This window comes from Dendrobates tinctorius, unplaced genomic scaffold (genome assembly GCF_039654945.1).
Source record: "Dendrobates tinctorius isolate UK_male_01 unplaced genomic scaffold, ASM3965494v1 ptg000041l, whole genome shotgun sequence".
NCBI lineage: Eukaryota > Metazoa > Chordata > Amphibia > Anura > Dendrobatidae > Dendrobates > Dendrobates tinctorius.
Window position 1 is genome coordinate 6,526,493 of NW_027361709.1, and position 19,535 is coordinate 6,546,027.

Sequence of the window (19,535 nt, forward strand, 5' to 3'; positions counted from 1 at the left end):
GCAAGAGAGGAGAACTGGTAGAAAGCCAGAGAGTTCTGCTCCGGCAGCTGTGGATATCCATGTATTTAATGGGCGGCATTCATTGGAATGACCACGTAATGGCAATAATACAGAAAATCATGAGGCGCGGCATTCAGATTACCATTCACTTTAAATAAAATCTTTTTATTTCAGGCAGTAGTACAAACGGTGTAGATTTAGCTACAGAGGCAAACACGAGTCCAGAAGGCCAGTACTCCTGCACTAGCCATAACCGATGAAGTAAAGAGCAACTCCGACAACAAGGTATATGTACAACCATTATACATCAGAGGGAATCGCCAGAAAATCACCTATTTTTTTAAATTCACTTTATGGTGGAGAAGGTGAGCTGTGACATCTATTGTAAATGATGGATACTGCATTATCTACTGTATACAGAGGTGTTATCAGTCATTGTAAAGGAGGAAGAGGTGAGCTGTGACATCACTTATTGTGAATGGTGGATCCTGTGTTATCTACTGTATATAGAGGTGTTATCAGTCATTATACAGGAGGAGGTGAGCTGTGATATCATCTATTGTGAATGGTGGATCCTGTGTTATCTACTGTATATAGAGGTGTTCTCAGTCATTGTACAGGAGGAGATGAGCTGTGACATCATCTATTGTGATTGGTGGATCCTGTGTTATCTCCTGTATATAGAGGTGTTATCAGTCATTATACAGGAGGAGGTGAGCTGTGATATCTATTGTGAATGGTGGATCCTGTGCTATCTACTGTATATAGAGGTGTTATCAGTCATTATACAGGAGGAGGTGAGCTGTGATATCACCTATTGTGAATGGTGGTTCCTGTGTTATCTACTATATATAGAGGTGTTATCAGTCATTGTACAGGAAGAGGTGAGCTGTGACATCACCTATTGTGAATGGTGGATCCTGTGTTGTCTACTGTATATAGAGGTGTTATCAGTCATTGAACAGGAGGACAAGGAGGTGAGCTGTGACATCATCTATTGTGAATGGTGGATCCATCCTGTGTTATCTACTGTATATAAAGGTGTTATCAGTCATTGTGTAGGAGGAAGAGGTGAGCTGTGACACCTATTGTAAATGATGGATACTGCATTATCTACTGTATATAGAGGTGTTATCAGTCATTGTACAGGAGGAGGAGGTGAGCTGTGACATCATCTATTGTGAATGGTGGATCCTGTGTTACCTGCTGTATATAGAGGTGTTCTCAGTCATTGTACAGGAGGAGGTGAGCTGTGATATCACCTATTGTGAATGGTGGTTCCTGTGTTATCTACTGTATATAGAGGTGTTATCAGTCATTGTACAGGAGGAAGTGAGCTGTGACATCATCTATTGTGAATGGTGGATCCTATGTTACCTGCTGTATATAGAGGTGTTCGCAGTCACTGTACAGGAGGTGGAGGTGAGCTGTGACATCACCTACTGTGAATGGTGGATCCTGTGTTATCTACTGTATATAGAGGTGTTATCAGTCATTGAACAGGAGGACGAGGAGGTGAGCTGTGACATCACCTATTGTGAATGGTGGATCCATCCTGTGTTATCTACTGTATATAGAGGTGTTATCAGTCATTGTGTAGGAGGAGGAGGTGAGCTGTGACATCACCTATTGTGAATGGTAGATCCTGTGTTATCTACTGTATATAGAGATTATATCAGTCATTGTACAGGAGGGATGAGGAGGTGAGCTGTGACATCACCTATTATGAATGGTGGTGAATGTTGACAAATCATTCTACAGAACAAATAGTGTCATTCTAGTGAAAATTGCACAATATTTCTGACATTTCTATGCTTGTGTTATTTTCTGAGTACAAATTCCCTTTTGGTATTAACATCTGAATAATGATTTTCCAATTTCTCTGAAAATGTCAACATTTATAAAATAAAACCGCTATATCATGCATAAATAACATCTGTCCAAATAGTACTACGGTAACTGCTGTAGCTACTATAATACTGCTCACCTTGGTTAGTAATAGAACTGCTATAATGCCTCTGCACTAGAATACAGGTAGCGCCATTTTTTACACGGCTGGAGTTGCCCTTTAAACGTGGAGATAAAATGTAATCTGGTTAAATGTAACCCAGAATTACTTGGAATTTCCTGGGCACGAACTATTGGGTGTTTTGGATTAGATGTGAGTGGTTATAGTGGACTTATCAGCTAGAAATTTCATTCCACTGCCTGCAAAAATACAAAAAGAAAAACCTACGGATAATAAAAAAACAGTAAGCGATTTATAATAATCTGCAAGCAATATGCTTGTCTGGAGGTCGTCATAGCACCATATTACAGTCCCTGAAATCTTTTTTTTTTATTATTTCTGGTTTACAACCATTTTCTTATATAATGCATTTATATAGTATATATTGGTTATTTACATACAGACGCGCGATCGGCAGGTTGTAGGGATTCCTGTGTGTAGATACAAGCACCTATGACTGTTCGATAAATTAATGGAAATGTATCTAGAATGCTGGCGATTACCATAAGTCTAGGGGGTGTCACTGGTTTCCAGTTAGTCACAAGAGAAATTACTGGTTTTGTAAAGTGTTCTTTTTTGGTTTTTTTAAGAAAAATTTGATTAATAAGGCAGGAAAGATGAGACTGTAATGGCTCCAGAATCGCCCTATAAGCTTAACAGCTATTTAAGTCAGACTGGTTGCTATGGAGACACTGCCTAAGAGCAGCACAGCTGTCAGGCAGAATGCCCTTAGCAACCAGTCTGAGCTTAATGAAGCCTACAACTCAAGGCTCAATTTATTACTTTGCTGAAGTCTTAAGGCTGTCGTTCAGCAAGTCCCTAGTAACTAGACTGACCTTACTCAAGTCTAGCAATCAAAGGCAAGTTGTCTCTAAACTGAGGTTGTCCTTCAGCAAATCCCTAGCAACTAGACTGAGCTTTCTTAAGTCTTCAACTCAAGGGCAAGTTGTCACTAAATTGAGATTATATATTAGGTTGTCTGTCGGAAATTTCTTAGCAACTAGACTGAGCTTACACAAATTTAGAAATCAAGGCCAGGTGGTCTCTAAAATGAGATTATATATTAGACTGGCAATAAGCAAATCCTTAGCACCCAGACTGAGCTTAAACAAGTCTAAAACTCAAGGTCTAAGTTGCCTCTAAGCTGTGGCTATATATTAGGTTAGCCTTCAGCAAGTCCCTAGCAACTAGACTGAGCTTACTCAAATTTAGAAATCAAGGCCAGGTGGTCTCTAAAATGAGATTATATATTAGACTGGCAATAAGAAAATCCTTAGCACCCAGACTGAGCTTAAACAAGTCTAAAACTCAAGGTCTAAGTTGCCTCTAAGCTGTGGCTATATATTAGGTTAGCCTTCAGCAAGTCCCTAGCAACCTAGCAACTAGACTGAGCTTTAAGTCTACAACTCAAATGCAAGTTGTCATTAAAATGAGATTATATGTTATGTTGTCTGTCAGGAAGTTCTGAGCAACTAAACTGAGTTTACTCAAATTTAGAAATCAAGACCAAGTTGTCTCTAAAATGAGGTTATATATTAGACTGGCAATCAGCTAGGCCTTGAGTTGTAAACTTGAGGAAGGTCAGACTAGTTGCTAAGAACTTGCTGATGGCAAACCTAGCCTTATCTTAGACACAGTTGGGCTTGAAACTGTAGACTCCAAGTTGAGGTTACATATTAGGTTGCTCGTCGGCATGTCCCTAGCGATGAGTCTGAGGATACTCAAGCTTACAACTCAAAGACCAAGTTGTCATGGAGCTGAGGTTATAAGGTTTTCATTCAGCAAGTACCTAGCAACTAGACTGAGCTTACTTAAGTCTACAACTCAAGGGGAAGTTGTCATTAATTTGAGATATTAGGTTATCTGTTGGGAAGTCCTTAGCAACTAGACTAAGTTTAAGTTTACAAATCAAGACCAATTTGTCTCTAAACTGACATTGTGTATTAGATTGGCAATTCGTAAATCCTTAGCAACTAGACTGAGCTTATTCAAGTCTACAGCTCCAGGCCAAGTTGTCTCTTAGCTGAGGCTACATATTAGGTTTACCATCAACAAATCCTTTTCAACTAGACTGAGCATACTGATGTCAACTTGGCCTTGAGTTGTAAACTCAGACTAGTTGCTAAGAATTTTCTGATGGCAAACCTAATATCTACCCTTAGCTTATTGTAGACTCTAAGCTGAGGTTACACGTTAGGTCGTCCGTCAGCTTGTCCCTACAACTAGTCTGAGCCAACTCAAGTCTTCAAATCACGGCCAACTCGTCTCTAAGCTGAGGTTGGCCATCAGCAAGCCCTTGGCAACTAGTCTGAGCTTGCTAAAGTCGACAACTCAAGGCCATGTTGTAACTGAACAACAGAAGGGGCCACAGGGCTTGGGATTACCCTAGCTTTTCCGATTGGTAGGTCTTTCTGCCATATTAATCAGATTTTTCTTTACTCAGTTACAAATCATTCTTTTTCTCTAATGTAACCTACAACCTGTATAAAGTTGTTTTATTTATTTAGAAATTTCCCTTTTTGGCAGAAAAATAGTATAAAATATAGCACCAATCTCTGCTACGAAAAAAAAAAGTTCTATGCACCATATAATAAGAGATACAGAAATCATCATTATATTCACAATAACAAATACAAATATTTCCCAGATGTGAGGACAGAGGAACATCATTTGGACCCTGTAACTTGCAAAGTTTTCCTTTTTCCTTTCAAACTTAGTCAATCTTATAAAAATATTATAATATACATCTATTTTTCTACGACTGCGCGATCTCTTAACTTCCATCTTCTTGTGGTTTATCTGCAAATTAAAAAAAAAAAAAAAAAAAAAAAATTTACTACATGCAGTTGTGTAAAGCGAATGGGCATGCAACAAGATTCACGGCCCGTCGAGAGGAGGCTTTAGTCTGCATCGGCCCCATCCCTTTTCATTATGGGTGACCCCTTTTTGAGACTATTCCGGTGGGAGCTCCTGTCTTCTGTGACTTCTGAGCCTACATCAACTCAAAGGACTGGAATGTTTATTCCTCTGAGACTGAGCTTAGGAATAAGCCGACTTCTCCAGGGACCGGACTCAGAATTGAGCAGAGGCTGACCATGCGCTCTTCACTCCATTCTTTGTCTATGGAGCCCTGATACTGGCATCGGTGGCAACAATCCCCCCCCCCGCGATCAGTAAGTTATCCTTCTTCCTATTACTAGGGATTAATTTATAATTTTGGTACAAACCCTTAAATATCTAAAATGCTGTTAGAAATTGAAATGAACCTAAAAAATCCAAAATAAACCTAAAAAAAAATCCTAATCTAAATCCGGAAATTTATTTTTTTTCTTATTTAGTGCACTTGGTTGATACGATAAATGAAAAAGTGTTGTGACATTATAAGTCCCATGAAAGGTTATAGATGTGATACCAACCTTCTTTTCTGTGCACACATTGTAGCTCACATTCGTCCTTCTCGTCAAATCGGTTGGGATTACCGCCGCAGCCGCTGTACACAAACGGCCGACATCCTCTCGCCCGCTGATTATAATACCATTTTAATGTGTATTTGGTGCATTCGCCTTCCACCATTGGGAGACTGCACACATCTGAAAGCAAAATGAGACTCAGGCACAAGTACTGAGGTCTAAACTATGAGAACCTCCAAGAAATCTATAGAAGTGGCATCAAAATAATAGAATATCCATAGAAATAATATAACACGGATAATCGTCTATGGCATTATTAGCACAGTAATAATAGTATATAGGAGGAGCATCATAGGCTGCAGTAGTATAACAGTATAAAATAGAAGTAATATAGCCTAGAATTGTAGCATAAAGATAGTATAAAAAAGGAGTATTCTAGTCTATAGTGGTCATATAATAATAGCATATAACGGTAGTATTATAGTGTAGAGTAGTAGTATAATAATAATATATAACATTAGTATTACAGCGTATAGTAGTAGTATAATGATTGTATACAACAGTAGTATTATGGTGTAAGGTGGTAGTATAATAATAATATGTAACATTAGTAATAGTCTCTAGTAGTAGTATAATAATAGTGTATAACGGTACGATTATAGTCCATAGTAGTAGTATAGTAATAGTGTATAATTGTCACGTTGCCGTCAGACTCGGGGCCTGCCGTCCCGGCCTCGGCCACTAGGAGGCGCCGGACTGTCACGTCGCCATCAGACTCGGGGCCTGCTGTCCCGGCCTCGGCCACTAGGAGGCGCCGAACTGTCACAACGCCGTCAGACTCGGGGCCTGCTGTTCCTGCCTCGGCCACTGGAAGGCGAAGTGGTTCGCCCCCGAATGATGGCGGCGACAGAGAAGGGAGCTCCTGCGCAGGCATCTGATGGACGCAGGCTCCGCTCCTCTGTCAATCATGAAGGGGTTGGTGCAACATCATCTGGCCTGGTCCTGGGGGTGGTCCTGATGACCTCATCAGTCCGGGAGCCTGTGAGGGATGACCTGATCCCTCAAATACCTTGGGACTGGTCTTGCAAGCCGCCGGATATATTCTTGGTTCCCCTATGTGCTACGGTGTGATTTGCTATTGTTTGACTCTGACCTCAGCCTGGATTTCTGACCCCTCTACTGCCTGACGATTCTGTACCTCTGCCATTCTCCTGGTTTTTGACCCTGGCCTGGATATTCGACTCTGCTACTGCCTGCCGTTTTTGTACCTTGTCGCTCTCCCGTTTTGTGACCTTGGCCTGAACTGTCGACTCTGCCACTGCCTGCCGTTTCTGTACCTCCGCTGCTCTCCCGGTTTCTGACTACATTTTTGGTTCCCCGCCTTCCTCCCTATTGCCGACCGTCCTGCTCTGGCGCACTGCTCCACCAGACAGCCACCCCCCTGGGCCTTGCTACAATTCCAGATCCCTGTATAGGGGTTAAGGGTCTCGGGGTTTCTCGGGGTGCTGTCCCTACTGCAGTCCAGATCTGCGGATGGACATCACATTATATCTGGCCATAAAAAAAAAAAACTGCTTCTTGTGTATATATCCAACATATACAAAAGCAATCTCCCTGAACTTTTTTTTCCCCTTCTCCTGCCTGAGCTGATTTTTGGCCTGACCACCTGTTACTTGCTTCAGTGCACAGTCTGGAGGATCACTCTCATCTTCCTGCATAAACATGCTGCAGTCTAGAGACTTCAGGGAGAAAGCTGAACGTCAGAGATCCACACTCCTGGGACATCGGCCCCTGGGTGGCTCTGGCCATGGTTGCCCAGGGGCTCAGGTCCTGCCCGCAGATGCTGCTAAAGTTTTATTACCTATCTCTCTTTCATTTAGTCAGAAATCTCTGTGTTTAAAAGCTTATGTGGATAGTGGATCTGAAGGAAGTTTTATGGATTCTTTGGCTGCTAGGGATCTTGGTGTACCGCTACTAAGACTTAATGCCCCTATTAAAACCTATTAAAACGGCTATTAATGGCACATCCATTATTCAGGAGGAGGTTAAATTTGTTACTGCGAAAATTGCCATGTCTGTGGTAGCATTACATACCGATCTTATGTCATTTTTTGTGATGGATTTATCCTCTGCAGTTATTCTGGGAATGCCGTGGTTACGCCAGCACAATCCTGTCATCGACTGGCACCTGGCTGATGTTGTGCGCTGGAGTTCGCAGTGTCAGGATAACTGCATATCATTAGCAGTAAACCAAGTTAAGCTTAAAACCCCCCCTCATACCGTTTGCTTTCAGAGACTATGAAGATGTTTTTTCTATTGTAGAATCTGAGAAGTTACCCCCCCACAGAGAGTATGATTGCCCTATAGACCTGATTCCGGATGCCCGTCTCCCAAAAGGGAGAATATTTAATCTCTCCGCTCCAGAGCGTCAGGCCATGAATGACTATATAGCAGACAGCTTAAAGAAAGGGTTTATTAGACCGTCCATTTCTCCAGTTGGGGCCAGGTTCTTCTTTGTAGAGAAGAAGGATGGTGGTCTCAGACCCTGCATTGGTTACTGGGAATTAAACGCAATCACTATAAAGAACCAGTATCCGCTTCCACTCATCCCTGATCTTTTTCATCAGCTAATGGGAGCCCGTTGGTTTACTAAACTTGACCTCGGGGGGGCATATAACCTGGTCCGCATAAGAGACGGCGATGAGTGGAAAACCGCGTTTAATACACCCCTTGGCCACTTTGAGTACCTTGTAATGCCGTTCGGACTCAGTAACGCACCTGCCATATTTCATAACTTTGGTAATGATATTTTCAGGGATATTTGTGGGGTGTATGTCGTCGTGTATTTAGATGACATCTTGATTTACTCTGCTGACCCTGTGACACACGCTCAACACGTCTGTTCTGTGCTGCAGAGACTGCGAGAACACTCCTTGTTTGCTAAACTGGAGAAATGTGTTTTTGTTTTTTTTGAGGAGGTACAGTTTTTAGGGTACATGGTCTCAGGCAAAGGGTTCCGCATGGATCCTGCCAAGATCCAACCTATTAAAGCCTGGGTACAACCCAAATCGCTATAAGCACTACAGCGATTTTTAGGGTTTGCTAATTATTACCGCAAGTTCATCAGGGGTTTCTCAGAAATTGCCAAACCACTCACGGATTTGACCCGGAAAGTGGCAGACGTGGCCAATTGGAACCCTGAGGCAATTCAGGCATTTTCTACGCTAAAGGAGTGCTTTGTGGCCAACCTGGTTTTGGTTCAGCCTGATCTGGACCGTCCGTTTATTGTAGAAGTAGATGCCTCTGAAGTCGGAGTGGGAGCAGTGCTATCACAAGGCACTGCATCCCTCACTCAGCTTCGCCCACGTGCTTTTTTTTCCCCGCAAATTCTCTGCCACTGAGAAAAACTATGATATAGGTAATCGGGAATTATTGGCAATCAAATGGGCCTTCGAGGAATGGCGCCACTTCCTCGAAGGCGCCAAACATAAGATCACTGTAATTACTGATCACAAGAACCTGACCTACCTGGAGTCAGCTAAAAGACTAAGTCCTAGACAGGCAAGGTGGGCCTTGTTCTTCTCTAGGTTTGATTTTTTTAATCACCTTTCGCCCTGGTACTAAAAATGTGAGGGCCGATGCCCTCTCTCGCAGTTTTTGCCCCTCACAAGCCCAGTCCCGATATTGGCCAATGGGATCGTTGTGTCGGCAGTGTCTTTGGACCCTCTGGAGGAGATCCGTAGGTCCCCAAAACAAGCTCCTGACACTACACCCCCAAAAAAATTGTTCGTCCCGGCTACGTTTCGCCTACAAGTTCTTAAAGAATCGCATGACTCTGTTCTGGCAGGCCATCCTGGTCTCAATAAAACCACCAGATTGGTAACCAGGAACTTTTGGTGGCCGACGGTGGTTAAGGACTGTAAAGACTATGTTTTAGCGTGTAAAGTCTGTGCCCGCGCCAAGTCCCCCCATAATCGCCCTGCCGGCTGGCTCCAGTCCTTGCCCACCCCTGAGAGTCCATGGACCCACATCTCCATGGACTTCATTACGGACCTGCCGCCCTAAAATGGAAAAACGTGTATCTGGGTGGTGGTGGACAGGTTCAGCAAACAATGTCATTTTGTCCCCCTGTCTGGGTTACCTAACTCCGAAAACTTGAGTAAACTGTTCATTGTGCATGTTGTACGTCTTCATGGTGCTCCGGTGAATATTGTGTCCGACAGAGGTACACAGTTCGTCTCAAAATTCTGGAGGGCGTTCTGCAAACGCATTGGTATTGAGTTGTCCTTCTCCTCTGCCTACCACCCCGAAACCAATGGTCAAACCGAGCGTACCAACCAGGCTCTGGAGCAATACCTCCGCTGTTATGTGTCAGAACATCAGTCCGATTGGGTGGAACATCTGCCATTAGCCGAGTTTTCCCTAAATAATTGATACCAGGACTCCATTAAGACTAACCCCTTTTTATGCAACCATGGACTGCATCCGCGCTTTGGTTCATTCTCGGCCAGGATGTCGGAGCTCCCTGGGGTAGAGAAAAATACACATCGCTTAAAAACGATTTGGTCTTAGGTAAACTCGAACTTGAAAGGGACCCAGGTTAGACAGGCTTCGGCTGCGAACAGACGGCAGTCTAAGGGGCCGCACCTGGGAGTTGGAGACAAGGTTTGGCTCTCTACCAAAAACATCAAGCTTAAAGTGCCGTCTGCCAAACTGGGTCCCAGATTTATTGGCCCATATGAAATTATAGAGGTGATTAACCCGGTAGCCTTCCGTTTAAAACTTCCTCAGTCATTTAAGTTGCCCAACGTGTTCCACAAGTCTCTCCTCAAGCTGTATCACTCCCCAATTCACCCTGTCCAATCCCCTCCTCCTCCTGTTTCCGTCAGGGGTACCTTGGAGTATGAAGTCCAGGGTATCCTTGACTCCCGCCTTGTGAGAGGCTCCATACAGTATCTTGTACACTGGAAGGGCTACGGCCCGGAGGAAAGGTCCTGGGTCCCCGTGGGGAACATCCATACCAAAGCATTAATTAGGAGATTTCATCTCCTTCACCCTGACAAAGCGGGTTTTGAGGGTCTGGAGGCCCCTCTTAGAGGGGGGGGGGTACTGTCACGTTGCCGTCAGACTCGGGGCCTGCTGTTCCTGCCTCGGCCACTGGGAGGCGCCGTGGTTCGCCCCCGAGTAATGGCGGCGACAGAGAAGGGGGCTCCTGCGCAAGCATCTGATGGACGCAGGCTCTGCTCCTCTGTCAATCATGAAGGGGTTGGTGCATCATCATCTGGCCTGGTCCTGGGGGCGGTCCTGGTGACATCATCAGTCCGGGAGCCTGTGAGGGATGACCTGATCCCTCAAATACCTTGGGACTGGTCTTGCAAGCCGCCGGATATATTCTTGGTTCCCCTATGTGCTACGGTGTGATTTGCTATTGTTTGACTCTGACCTCAGCCTGGATTTCTGACCCCTCTACTGCCTGACGATTCTGTACCTCTGCCATTCTCCTGGTTTGTGACCTTGGCCTGCATATTCGACTCTGCTACTGCCTGCCGTTTTTTGTACCTTGCCGATCTCCCGGTTTGTGACCTTGGCCTGGACTGTCGACTCTGCCACTGCCTGCCGTTTCTGTACCTCCGCTGCTCTCCCGGTTTCTGACTACGTTTTTGGTTCCCCGCCTTCTTCCCTATTGGCGACCGTCCTGCTCTGGCGCACTGCTCCACCAGACAGCCACCCCCCTGGGCCTTGCTACAATTCCAGATCCATGTACAGGGGTTAAGGGTCTCGGGGTTTCTCGGGGTGCTGTCCCTACTGCAGTCCAGATCCGCGGACGGACGTCACAATAATGGTATGATTATAGTCCATAGTAGTAGTATAGTAATAGTGTATAATGGTACGATTATAATCCGTAGTAGTATAATGCTAGTGTGTAACGGTACGATTATAATCCATAGTAGTAATACAGTACAGTAGCAGTATATTAATGGCAGTATAATACATTGTAGGCTATAGCTACCATGTTTTTCAGTGTCCCTCTTGTTTCGCAGACTGGCCTCAGATGCTGTTGGGATTGTCATGTCTGTAAAGGAAACATATGCCAAAAACATACTGTGGGGTCAGTTTTTCTTTTCTTCTATTACGAAATAGATGATTAAAAGGTTTCTATAGTATAATAGGCTGTCTGTCTATAAAAACAGCTCCCTCCCTGTTCACAGGCTGTGTCTGGTATTGCAGCTAAGCTACATTGAAGTGAATGGGACAGAGCTGCAATACCAGACACAACCTGTGAACAGGAGTGGCGCTGATTTAGTATAGTTGTCCAGGCAGGCCACTGACTATCATACTGACCATCTGCCAGGATAGTGCTCTCCGTCCCATCTTCATCCATGGTTTCCTTGTAATCATCCACGGTGTATATATGCTCGTAATCCGGATCATTAGTGTTCACCACCACCCTCAGCTCACGTCCTGGAGAAATCATGGGAATACATGTCACAAGAAGAACAGAAATGTCTGAACTTCATAAGGGATGAAGCTTAAAATGTAAACCTGAAGCAGAAAAAAGCAAAAAGCGATGCCAGACCTAAAAGAAGCACCAAGCTATTTGCGCCATTTCACAATGTGCACCATTGATTATCATTTATTAATGCTTGGGCATGTCTTCAGAGTTTTCTCTGGGGTCGTGCGCTACCACCCCTCCCTTCTAAACCTGCCAATCACAGCTCTGAGGCAGGGGTGAAAGCACACGCCCCCAGGGAAGACTCTGCAGAAACGCCCAAGCAGAGATTTCACATACTGTGCCCCGAAAGAAATAAATGTGAATATCTCTGAAATAGAGCGATGTAGCACAAAAAAAAGAGCAGCAGAATCAGGGGAGCTCAGGTTTTTTTTACAAGGTGTTTAACTCAATTTTTTTAACTATTGACAAGTCCTATTTAAATGTGAAGCATGAATTGACCAAAAAGCCCCAAACACCGGAAATCTATAACAGTCTTAGAAATGTTTAACCTATTGATTGAAATGTACTAAGCATGTGCAAAAAGCATCTTTGAGCTGATGCTCAAGGAAAATTGGTAAGATATTAAGAAGATGGCACTATGGTAGCAAAAACCTTGGACGGTAGTGAGAGCATTTCCTGCAAGCCTCCATAAACGAACTAGGTGTCTTCCATGAAAAAAGTTCTCACCAAAGCATTAGTAAGTAAATCTCCCAGTAATGTCAGCAACGTGAGACACAAATCGGAGACATGTGTTAGTTAAAACAATGGTGATAACATCTATACGCAGCAGACAGGACATGCAGGAGATCACTTTGGCCATGGTCCTGTTTGTCTTCTTGCTTCTTGATGTCTTTTTCAATAAAGGACGACCACAATGAAAGAAATAACACAAGATGAGGAGCGAAGAATGAGAATCATTATACTTATCCATGCAAGGCGCCCTATGCAATTGACCACCATGGAAAAAGCCCTCTGCAACTGACCACCATGGAAAAAGCCCTCTGCAACTGACCACCATAGAACAAGCTCTCTGGAACTGACCACCATAGAACAAGCCCTCTGGAACTGACCACAATGAATCAAGCCCTCTGGAACAAGCCCTCTGGAACTGACCACCATAGAACAAGCTCTCTGGAGCTGACCACAATGAGCCAAGCTCTCTGGAACTGACCACCATGGGACAAGCCCTCTGGAACTGATTACCATGGAACAAGCCCTCTGGAACTGACCACAATGAAACAAGCTCTCTGGAACTGACCACAATGAGACAAGCTCTCTGGAACTGACCACAATGAGACAAGCTCTCTGGAACTGACCACCATGAGACAAGCCCTCTGGAACTGACCACCATGGAACAAACCCTCTGCAACTGACCACCACAGAACAAGCCCTCTGGAACTGACCTCCATAGATCACGCCCTCTGCAACTGACCACCACAGATCAAGCCCTCTGCAATTGACCACCATAGAACAAGCCAGAAAGGTTATTACGGACACAGCTCAACCTGATCGTACTGCTGGTGTGATCCATAGGAAAATTCAGCCCCCTAGATGACCCACAATGAGCGGTCTTGCGCTATCACTGAAGGCCAATGCATGTGCATTTTAGACGAACCGTACCATGTGTATGTGCCAGGCTGCTGTCATAGAATTAAGAAGACATTTAGAAATCTGGTGGCAGAAGTTTAGAAGCTTTGATCTTAAGTTCTATAGATAGTTTCTCTAAGTTGACCAAGTTTTTGTTTAATAATCTAAAAACTTTCCAGTTGATCATTGGCCTTCCTGTTGGCCTTAGGCTATGTGCAGACAAAGTTGTATGAGATGTTTAAAGCTGGTTTCACATTTGCGTCTGTGGGCGCAGCGTTTCATCCGCATAGATCCACATACGTTATGTGTACCTATCTTTAACATGGTGTACGCAGGGGCATGCGTTTGCATCAGTTCACATGCGTATGCGTACGGATGCTTCTTTTTTCGCCGGGGTTCGGCGAACGCAACATGTTGCATTTTTGGAAGCGGCAAAAATCCGTCAAATATGCGCAGTCATAGAATCATAGAATCGTAGAGTTGGAAGGGACCTCCTGGGCCATCTGGTCCAACCCCCTGCTCAAAGCAGGATTCGCTAAATCATCCCAGTCAGATGTCTGTCCAGCCTCTGTTTGAAGACTTCCATTGAAGGAGAACTCACCACTTCTCGTGGCAGCCTGTTCCACTCATTGATCACTCTGTCAAAAAGTTTTTTCTAATATCTAATCTGTGTCTCCTCCCATTCAGTTTCATCCCATTGCTTCTAGTCTTTCCTTGTGCAAATGAGAATAAAGTTGATCCTTCTACAATGTGACAGCCCTTTAGATATTTGTAGACAGCTATTAAGTCTCCTCTCAGTCTTCTCTTTTGCAAACTAAACATTCCCAAATCCTGCAACCTTTCCTCATAAGACAGGGTTTGCAGACCGGTCACCATTCTGGTCGCTCTTTTCTGAACTTGCTCCAGTTTGTTGATGTCTTTTTTAAAATGTGGTGCCCAAAACTGGACACAATATTCCAGATGAGGTCTGACCAAAGAGGAGTAGAGGGAAATAATGACTTCACGTGATCTAGACTGTATGCTTCTGTTAATACATCCTAGAATTGCATTTGCCTTTTTTGCTGCTGCATCACACTGTTGACTCATATTCAGTCTGTGATCTATTAGTATACCCAAGTCTTTTTCACATGTGCTGTCACTTAGCCCTATTCCTCCCATTCTATATATGCTTTTTTCATTTTTATTGCCCAGATGTAGTACTTTGCATTTCTCCCTGTTAAAAACCATTCTGTTAGTTGCTGCCCACTTCTCCAGTTTATTTAAATCTTTTTGAATCCTCTCTCTCTCTTCTCTAGTATTAGCTATCCCTCCTAGCTTTGTGTCATCAGCAAATTTAATCAGTTTACCCTCAATTCCTTCATCTAAATCATTGATAAAGATGTTGAACAATACAGGGCCTAGGACAGAGCCCTGTGGTACCCCACTTGAGACATTCTTCCAACTGGATGTGCAGCCATTTACGACCACTCTTTGGGTCCGATCACTCATGCGCATGCGGATGAGTGCATGAAAAAAACGCATGCGTACGCAAGGACATGCATACGAATGCGTTCAATACGCATGCGTTCTTCAAAATGTAAATAGAAATTCCATGAGACACGCCCATTTTTGTCTGATCTCAAATAGAACGCATGTGCATAAGCAAAGCAAACGCATGCAAAAATGCATGCAAACAGCGTTTTTCTGGTGTCATGTGTAAGATTCAGGAAACACTTATTTTGGAGGGAATTATTGAAGAATTTTTGTCCAGATGCGCTCTTTGTATTGTTTTGATGTTACCAGTCCCAGGACAAATGACAGGACTGTCTTCCTTCTGCTATGGCTGCCCTCCATTACAGCAGTCTACCCTTGGTTTTTCAGATAACTGGCAAAGTCCTGTGACATCATCACCCTAGGCCTATTATTGCCAGCTTTGGCTGATGCTAAAGGAATTTGGCTATTAAGTAGCATTATCCACAGGTGCTTCAAGAAAGACATCTTGAAATTAAATGCAATTTCATTGGGCTCGGCTGCAGTCAGGTGTTTGTCATCTCCTCAGATTCTCCTGATTTCCATGTTACAACCAGCATTATTTTAATGTTCAGCCATGTTTCCTACATTTACATGATTTAACTCCTGCTATTAACCATTGCACTGCTGGAAGATGCCAGACTGGATCTACTTCTCTGTTGTAGTGTTACTATTTACCATTTCGCTACAGGAAGACACCAGACTGCATTTACTTCTCTGTTACATCGCTGCTATTAACCATTGCCCTGCAGGAAGATACCAGACTGCATTTACTTCTCTGTTACATCGCTGCTATTAACCATTGCCCTGCAGGAAGATACCAGACTGCATTTACTTCTCTGTTACATCGCTGCTATTAACCATTGCCCTGCAGGAAGATATCAGACTGCATTTACTTTTCTGTTACATCACTGCTATTAATCATTGCCCTGCTGGAACATACCATACTGCATTTAGTTCTCTGTTACATCACTGCTATTAACCATTGTTATGCTGTAATATACCAGACTACATTTAATTCTCTGCTACATCGTTGCTACTAACCATTGCCTTGTGGTAAGGTACCAGACTTGCATTTACTTGCGGATACATCACTGCTATTAACCTGCTAGAAGGAACCAAACTGCATTTACTTTTCTGTTACTTCGCTGCTCTTAACCATTGCTCTGCTAGAGGATACCAGATCGTATTTATTTCTCAGTTTCTCCTGTGTTTAACCATTGCCCTACCAGAAGATACCAGACTGCATTCCTATGATTAATTGCGTCTCTGCTTTTTTCTTAAACTGGTACTATTCCTATGTGAATCCACACAGCTGGCTCTGCCTTATCCTTGCTACCTGCTCGGCTTTTTTGTCTGCCATCCTGCATTCCCTGCTGTCCTGATTATCACTTATCCATGCGTCATTTGTCTAGACTCTGTTGCACCGTCTCTCCTCTGGATATTGTTCCTTTTATGAACCCTAAGAAATTAATTGAAAAAGTTTCCCAAGAGTTTATGGAGTGTTTTTTTTGAGGTGGGATTTGAAAAGGATCCCCTATAACAAAAAAAACCAAAACCTTTGTGTGAACATAGCCTTAGACTTTACCAGGTGAGGGACTTTGAAATATGTAATTGGTATATTTATGTTCCCTTGGGACGCAATATAGGAAGAACATAGGAGAAAGCTTGCAAAATTCCCCCAGGTTACAAGCTGAGGTTTGGCAGTGGCAATATGGTGGAACATCTTTCCTCAGTGCTGGCAATAAATTGCCCAATCTGTAGTGCATCTGGATCTCCTTCCATGTGCCCAGAGTGTAAAACCTTTGCCAGCCGTCCCGATAGCATGCCAAGTATTGCAAGGAAGCAAAGAGGAAGCAACACCGGATTATTTGGATTTGTGAAGCGCAAGAGACTTGTGGTATGGACAGAAACTGCTGCCGCAGCGCACGTCCCGGCGATGCCAACTCACCCTCGTCTTCAGCAATGTGAGAGAACTTTAGGGCTGGGACTGGGACAAGACGAGGGTTAGATGGATACGGTGGGGGAGATGGATAGTTGGAAACAGAACCTGGGAGGTGCAAGGACATAACAACAGATTCAGATATGCCGGGAACAAGACGGGCACGTTAATACAGTCACATGCCGTGTGCAAGTCAAGAGTCACGGATACAAATACATCATTTATAGGATTAAAGAGCAACTGAGATCAGTAACAGCAGCCGCATTAGCGCAAAATATATTTTTGGGGACTGAGCTGTAATACCAGGTGTCACCGTGGACAGGAGTGGCGCTGTCTTTGGGAAAAAAAAAACCTGGGGTACCCCAGTGACTTGGTTTGCAGTAATGCAGCTGATATTAGCTTTATTTTCGTTGCACACCACTTGCCCTTTACATTTAGTATATAATAGCAGAGGTGCATGCATGGTCATAGTAGGGCTAATATTGCTAAGGGTATGTGCACACGTTGCGGATTCTGCTGCGGTTTATTTGCGGATTTGCTTGCGGTTTGACACCTGTCATGGAGCAAGTGCCAAACCACTGCGGAATCCGCACAAAGAAGTGACATGCTGCGGATTTAAAACCCGCGGAAAATTCCGCACCGTGGGCACTGCGGTTTACAATTTGCATTGACTTATATGGTACTGTACAACGCAGCAAAAACTGCTGCGGATCCGCAGCAGAATCTGCAACGTGTGCACGCACCCTAAACGTACTGGCACCAAAGAAAATGCAACCGGCATGCCCGCCCGCTCTGCCTGTGGTTAATGCTGCCGGCCCCCCCCCAAGCAGGTTACTTTATTATTTAGCAATATTTGCCACCTGAAAATGCATGTGATACATATATATACATTATAGGAGTATATAGAGGATACCATGTAGTGGGTATATAATGAATCTGCAAGACATTAGTAATACATGGATGGGGAGAGATGACAAGAAGATGGATCCATGATGTCACCCCTGCTGCTGTCACCCACCTCTCATCCATTCTTGTAGGGTCACATTATGGACAGGTGACGGGTCAATAACACACAAGACACACGAAGCTCACACAGGCAGAACACAGATCTGGACGGGGTTAATGGCACGTAATAAGGGAGATTCGTCCATTATCTGTAACCCCATGTTGTGGGTAAACACTATTTGGCTATGTGCACACGGTGCGGATTCTCCCACGGATTTTTCCACACGGATTTTACTAAATCCGCAGATCAAATGACCTGCGTTTTTTCTGAGGATTTAGTGCATTTTTTGTGCGGATTTACTGCCGTTTTTGTGCGGTTTTCCACCTGCGGATTTGTAGAATGGAGCAGGTGGAAAACTGCAGCAAAACCGCACAAAATAAGTGACATGCTGCTTCTTTTATTCCGCACGAAATCCGCGCGGAAAAATCTGCAGCATGTGCACAGCGTTTTTTTTTTTTTTACATAGCCAATAATGGTACTGTACATCACCTGCAGTTCTGCTGCGGATCCGCAGGGCCAAATCCACTGCGGATCCGCAGCAGAATCCGCACCGTGTGCACAGACCCTTTCATTACCTACAGAAAGTCACCAGTGTGTCTGCCAGGCTCTCCTGACATGTCTGTTTTAATAAATACTTGCTTTTCTCTTTTTTTCCCCTCTGTTATTCCTCCTGGAAATGTATGCCTAGCTTAAAGGGGGTGTCCAGGACTTTAACATGGATGGCTTATCCTTAGGTTAGGTCATCAATGTCTGATTGGAGGGGGTACGACACCTGTTCCTGGTGTCGGAACTGCTCAGTACGGTTCCAATGACGGAATAGTGGCCGCGGCCGGTACTGCACATCTATGCGCTACTGAAATGAATAGGTGGCGGATGTGTAGTACCGCCCGCAGCCACTATACATTCGATGGAGCTGTGCTATGCAGTACCGGCCAACACTGGGAACAGCTGATCGCACGCCCACCGATCAGACATTGATGACCTCTCCTAAGGACAAGAATTCACAAGAATGACACTTCCTGTCATTTTTCACCCTGGTACATTGGGGCAGTTATATTCATTTATATCTGGGCCTAGTTTATATAGTAAAAAGAGAGCACACATTCACCCTCATCCATGCAACCTCTGGGTTTACCAATGTTTTTCTTTTCAGGAAGTGTAAACTGACCTCCACAAGCTGAAAAAAGACAAAAACAACAAGACGTCATTGAGACAACGCAATGTTACAACATAGAATTAACTAAGGACTATCATGGGATTGTGGGGTTTATAAAAGCCAAACTTTAATTGTCGGCCATGTCCCACTGAACAGGGTAGATGTGTGTGTCACTCGGGTAGTCCTTCCTGGCAGTGATTGACAATTGGAGCACAGAACCGCCGTGCTTACACAGCCTGCACACTCATATATGAGCAATAATAGGAAATGTGCGTCAGTGGTCACATTGGTGAGAGAGGAAGTAGTTAACTTCTCAGATTATCAGCAAACCAAAGTTTCAGTTTTCTTGTCCACCACGTGACACATACAGTCATGGCCGAAAGCGTTGGCACCCTTGAAATTGTTCCAGAAAATGAAGCATTTC

The 19,535-nt window shown here is 44.0% G+C and overlaps 1 protein-coding gene across 2 annotated transcripts in view; it reads right to left on the reverse strand.

Moving 5' to 3' along the window:
- Positions 1-144: 144 nt before the first annotated feature.
- Positions 145-19,535, reverse strand: part of COL7A1 (collagen type VII alpha 1 chain) — a 144,762-nt gene continuing 125,371 nt past the window's right edge. For both annotated transcript variants that reach the window (XM_073575067.1, XM_073575068.1), the window contains exons 116-121: positions 19,091-19,132; positions 16,959-17,057; positions 11,761-11,880; positions 11,429-11,491; positions 5,425-5,598; positions 145-4,807 (exon numbers count right to left, since the gene is read on the reverse strand). In XM_073575067.1, coding sequence (XP_073431168.1) covers positions 4,782-4,807; positions 5,425-5,598; positions 11,429-11,491; positions 11,761-11,880; positions 16,959-17,057; positions 19,091-19,132 — 524 coding nt within the window. In that variant the 3' untranslated portion in view covers positions 145-4,781. The remainder of the gene's footprint in view (positions 4,808-5,424; positions 5,599-11,428; positions 11,492-11,760; positions 11,881-16,958; positions 17,058-19,090; positions 19,133-19,535) is intronic.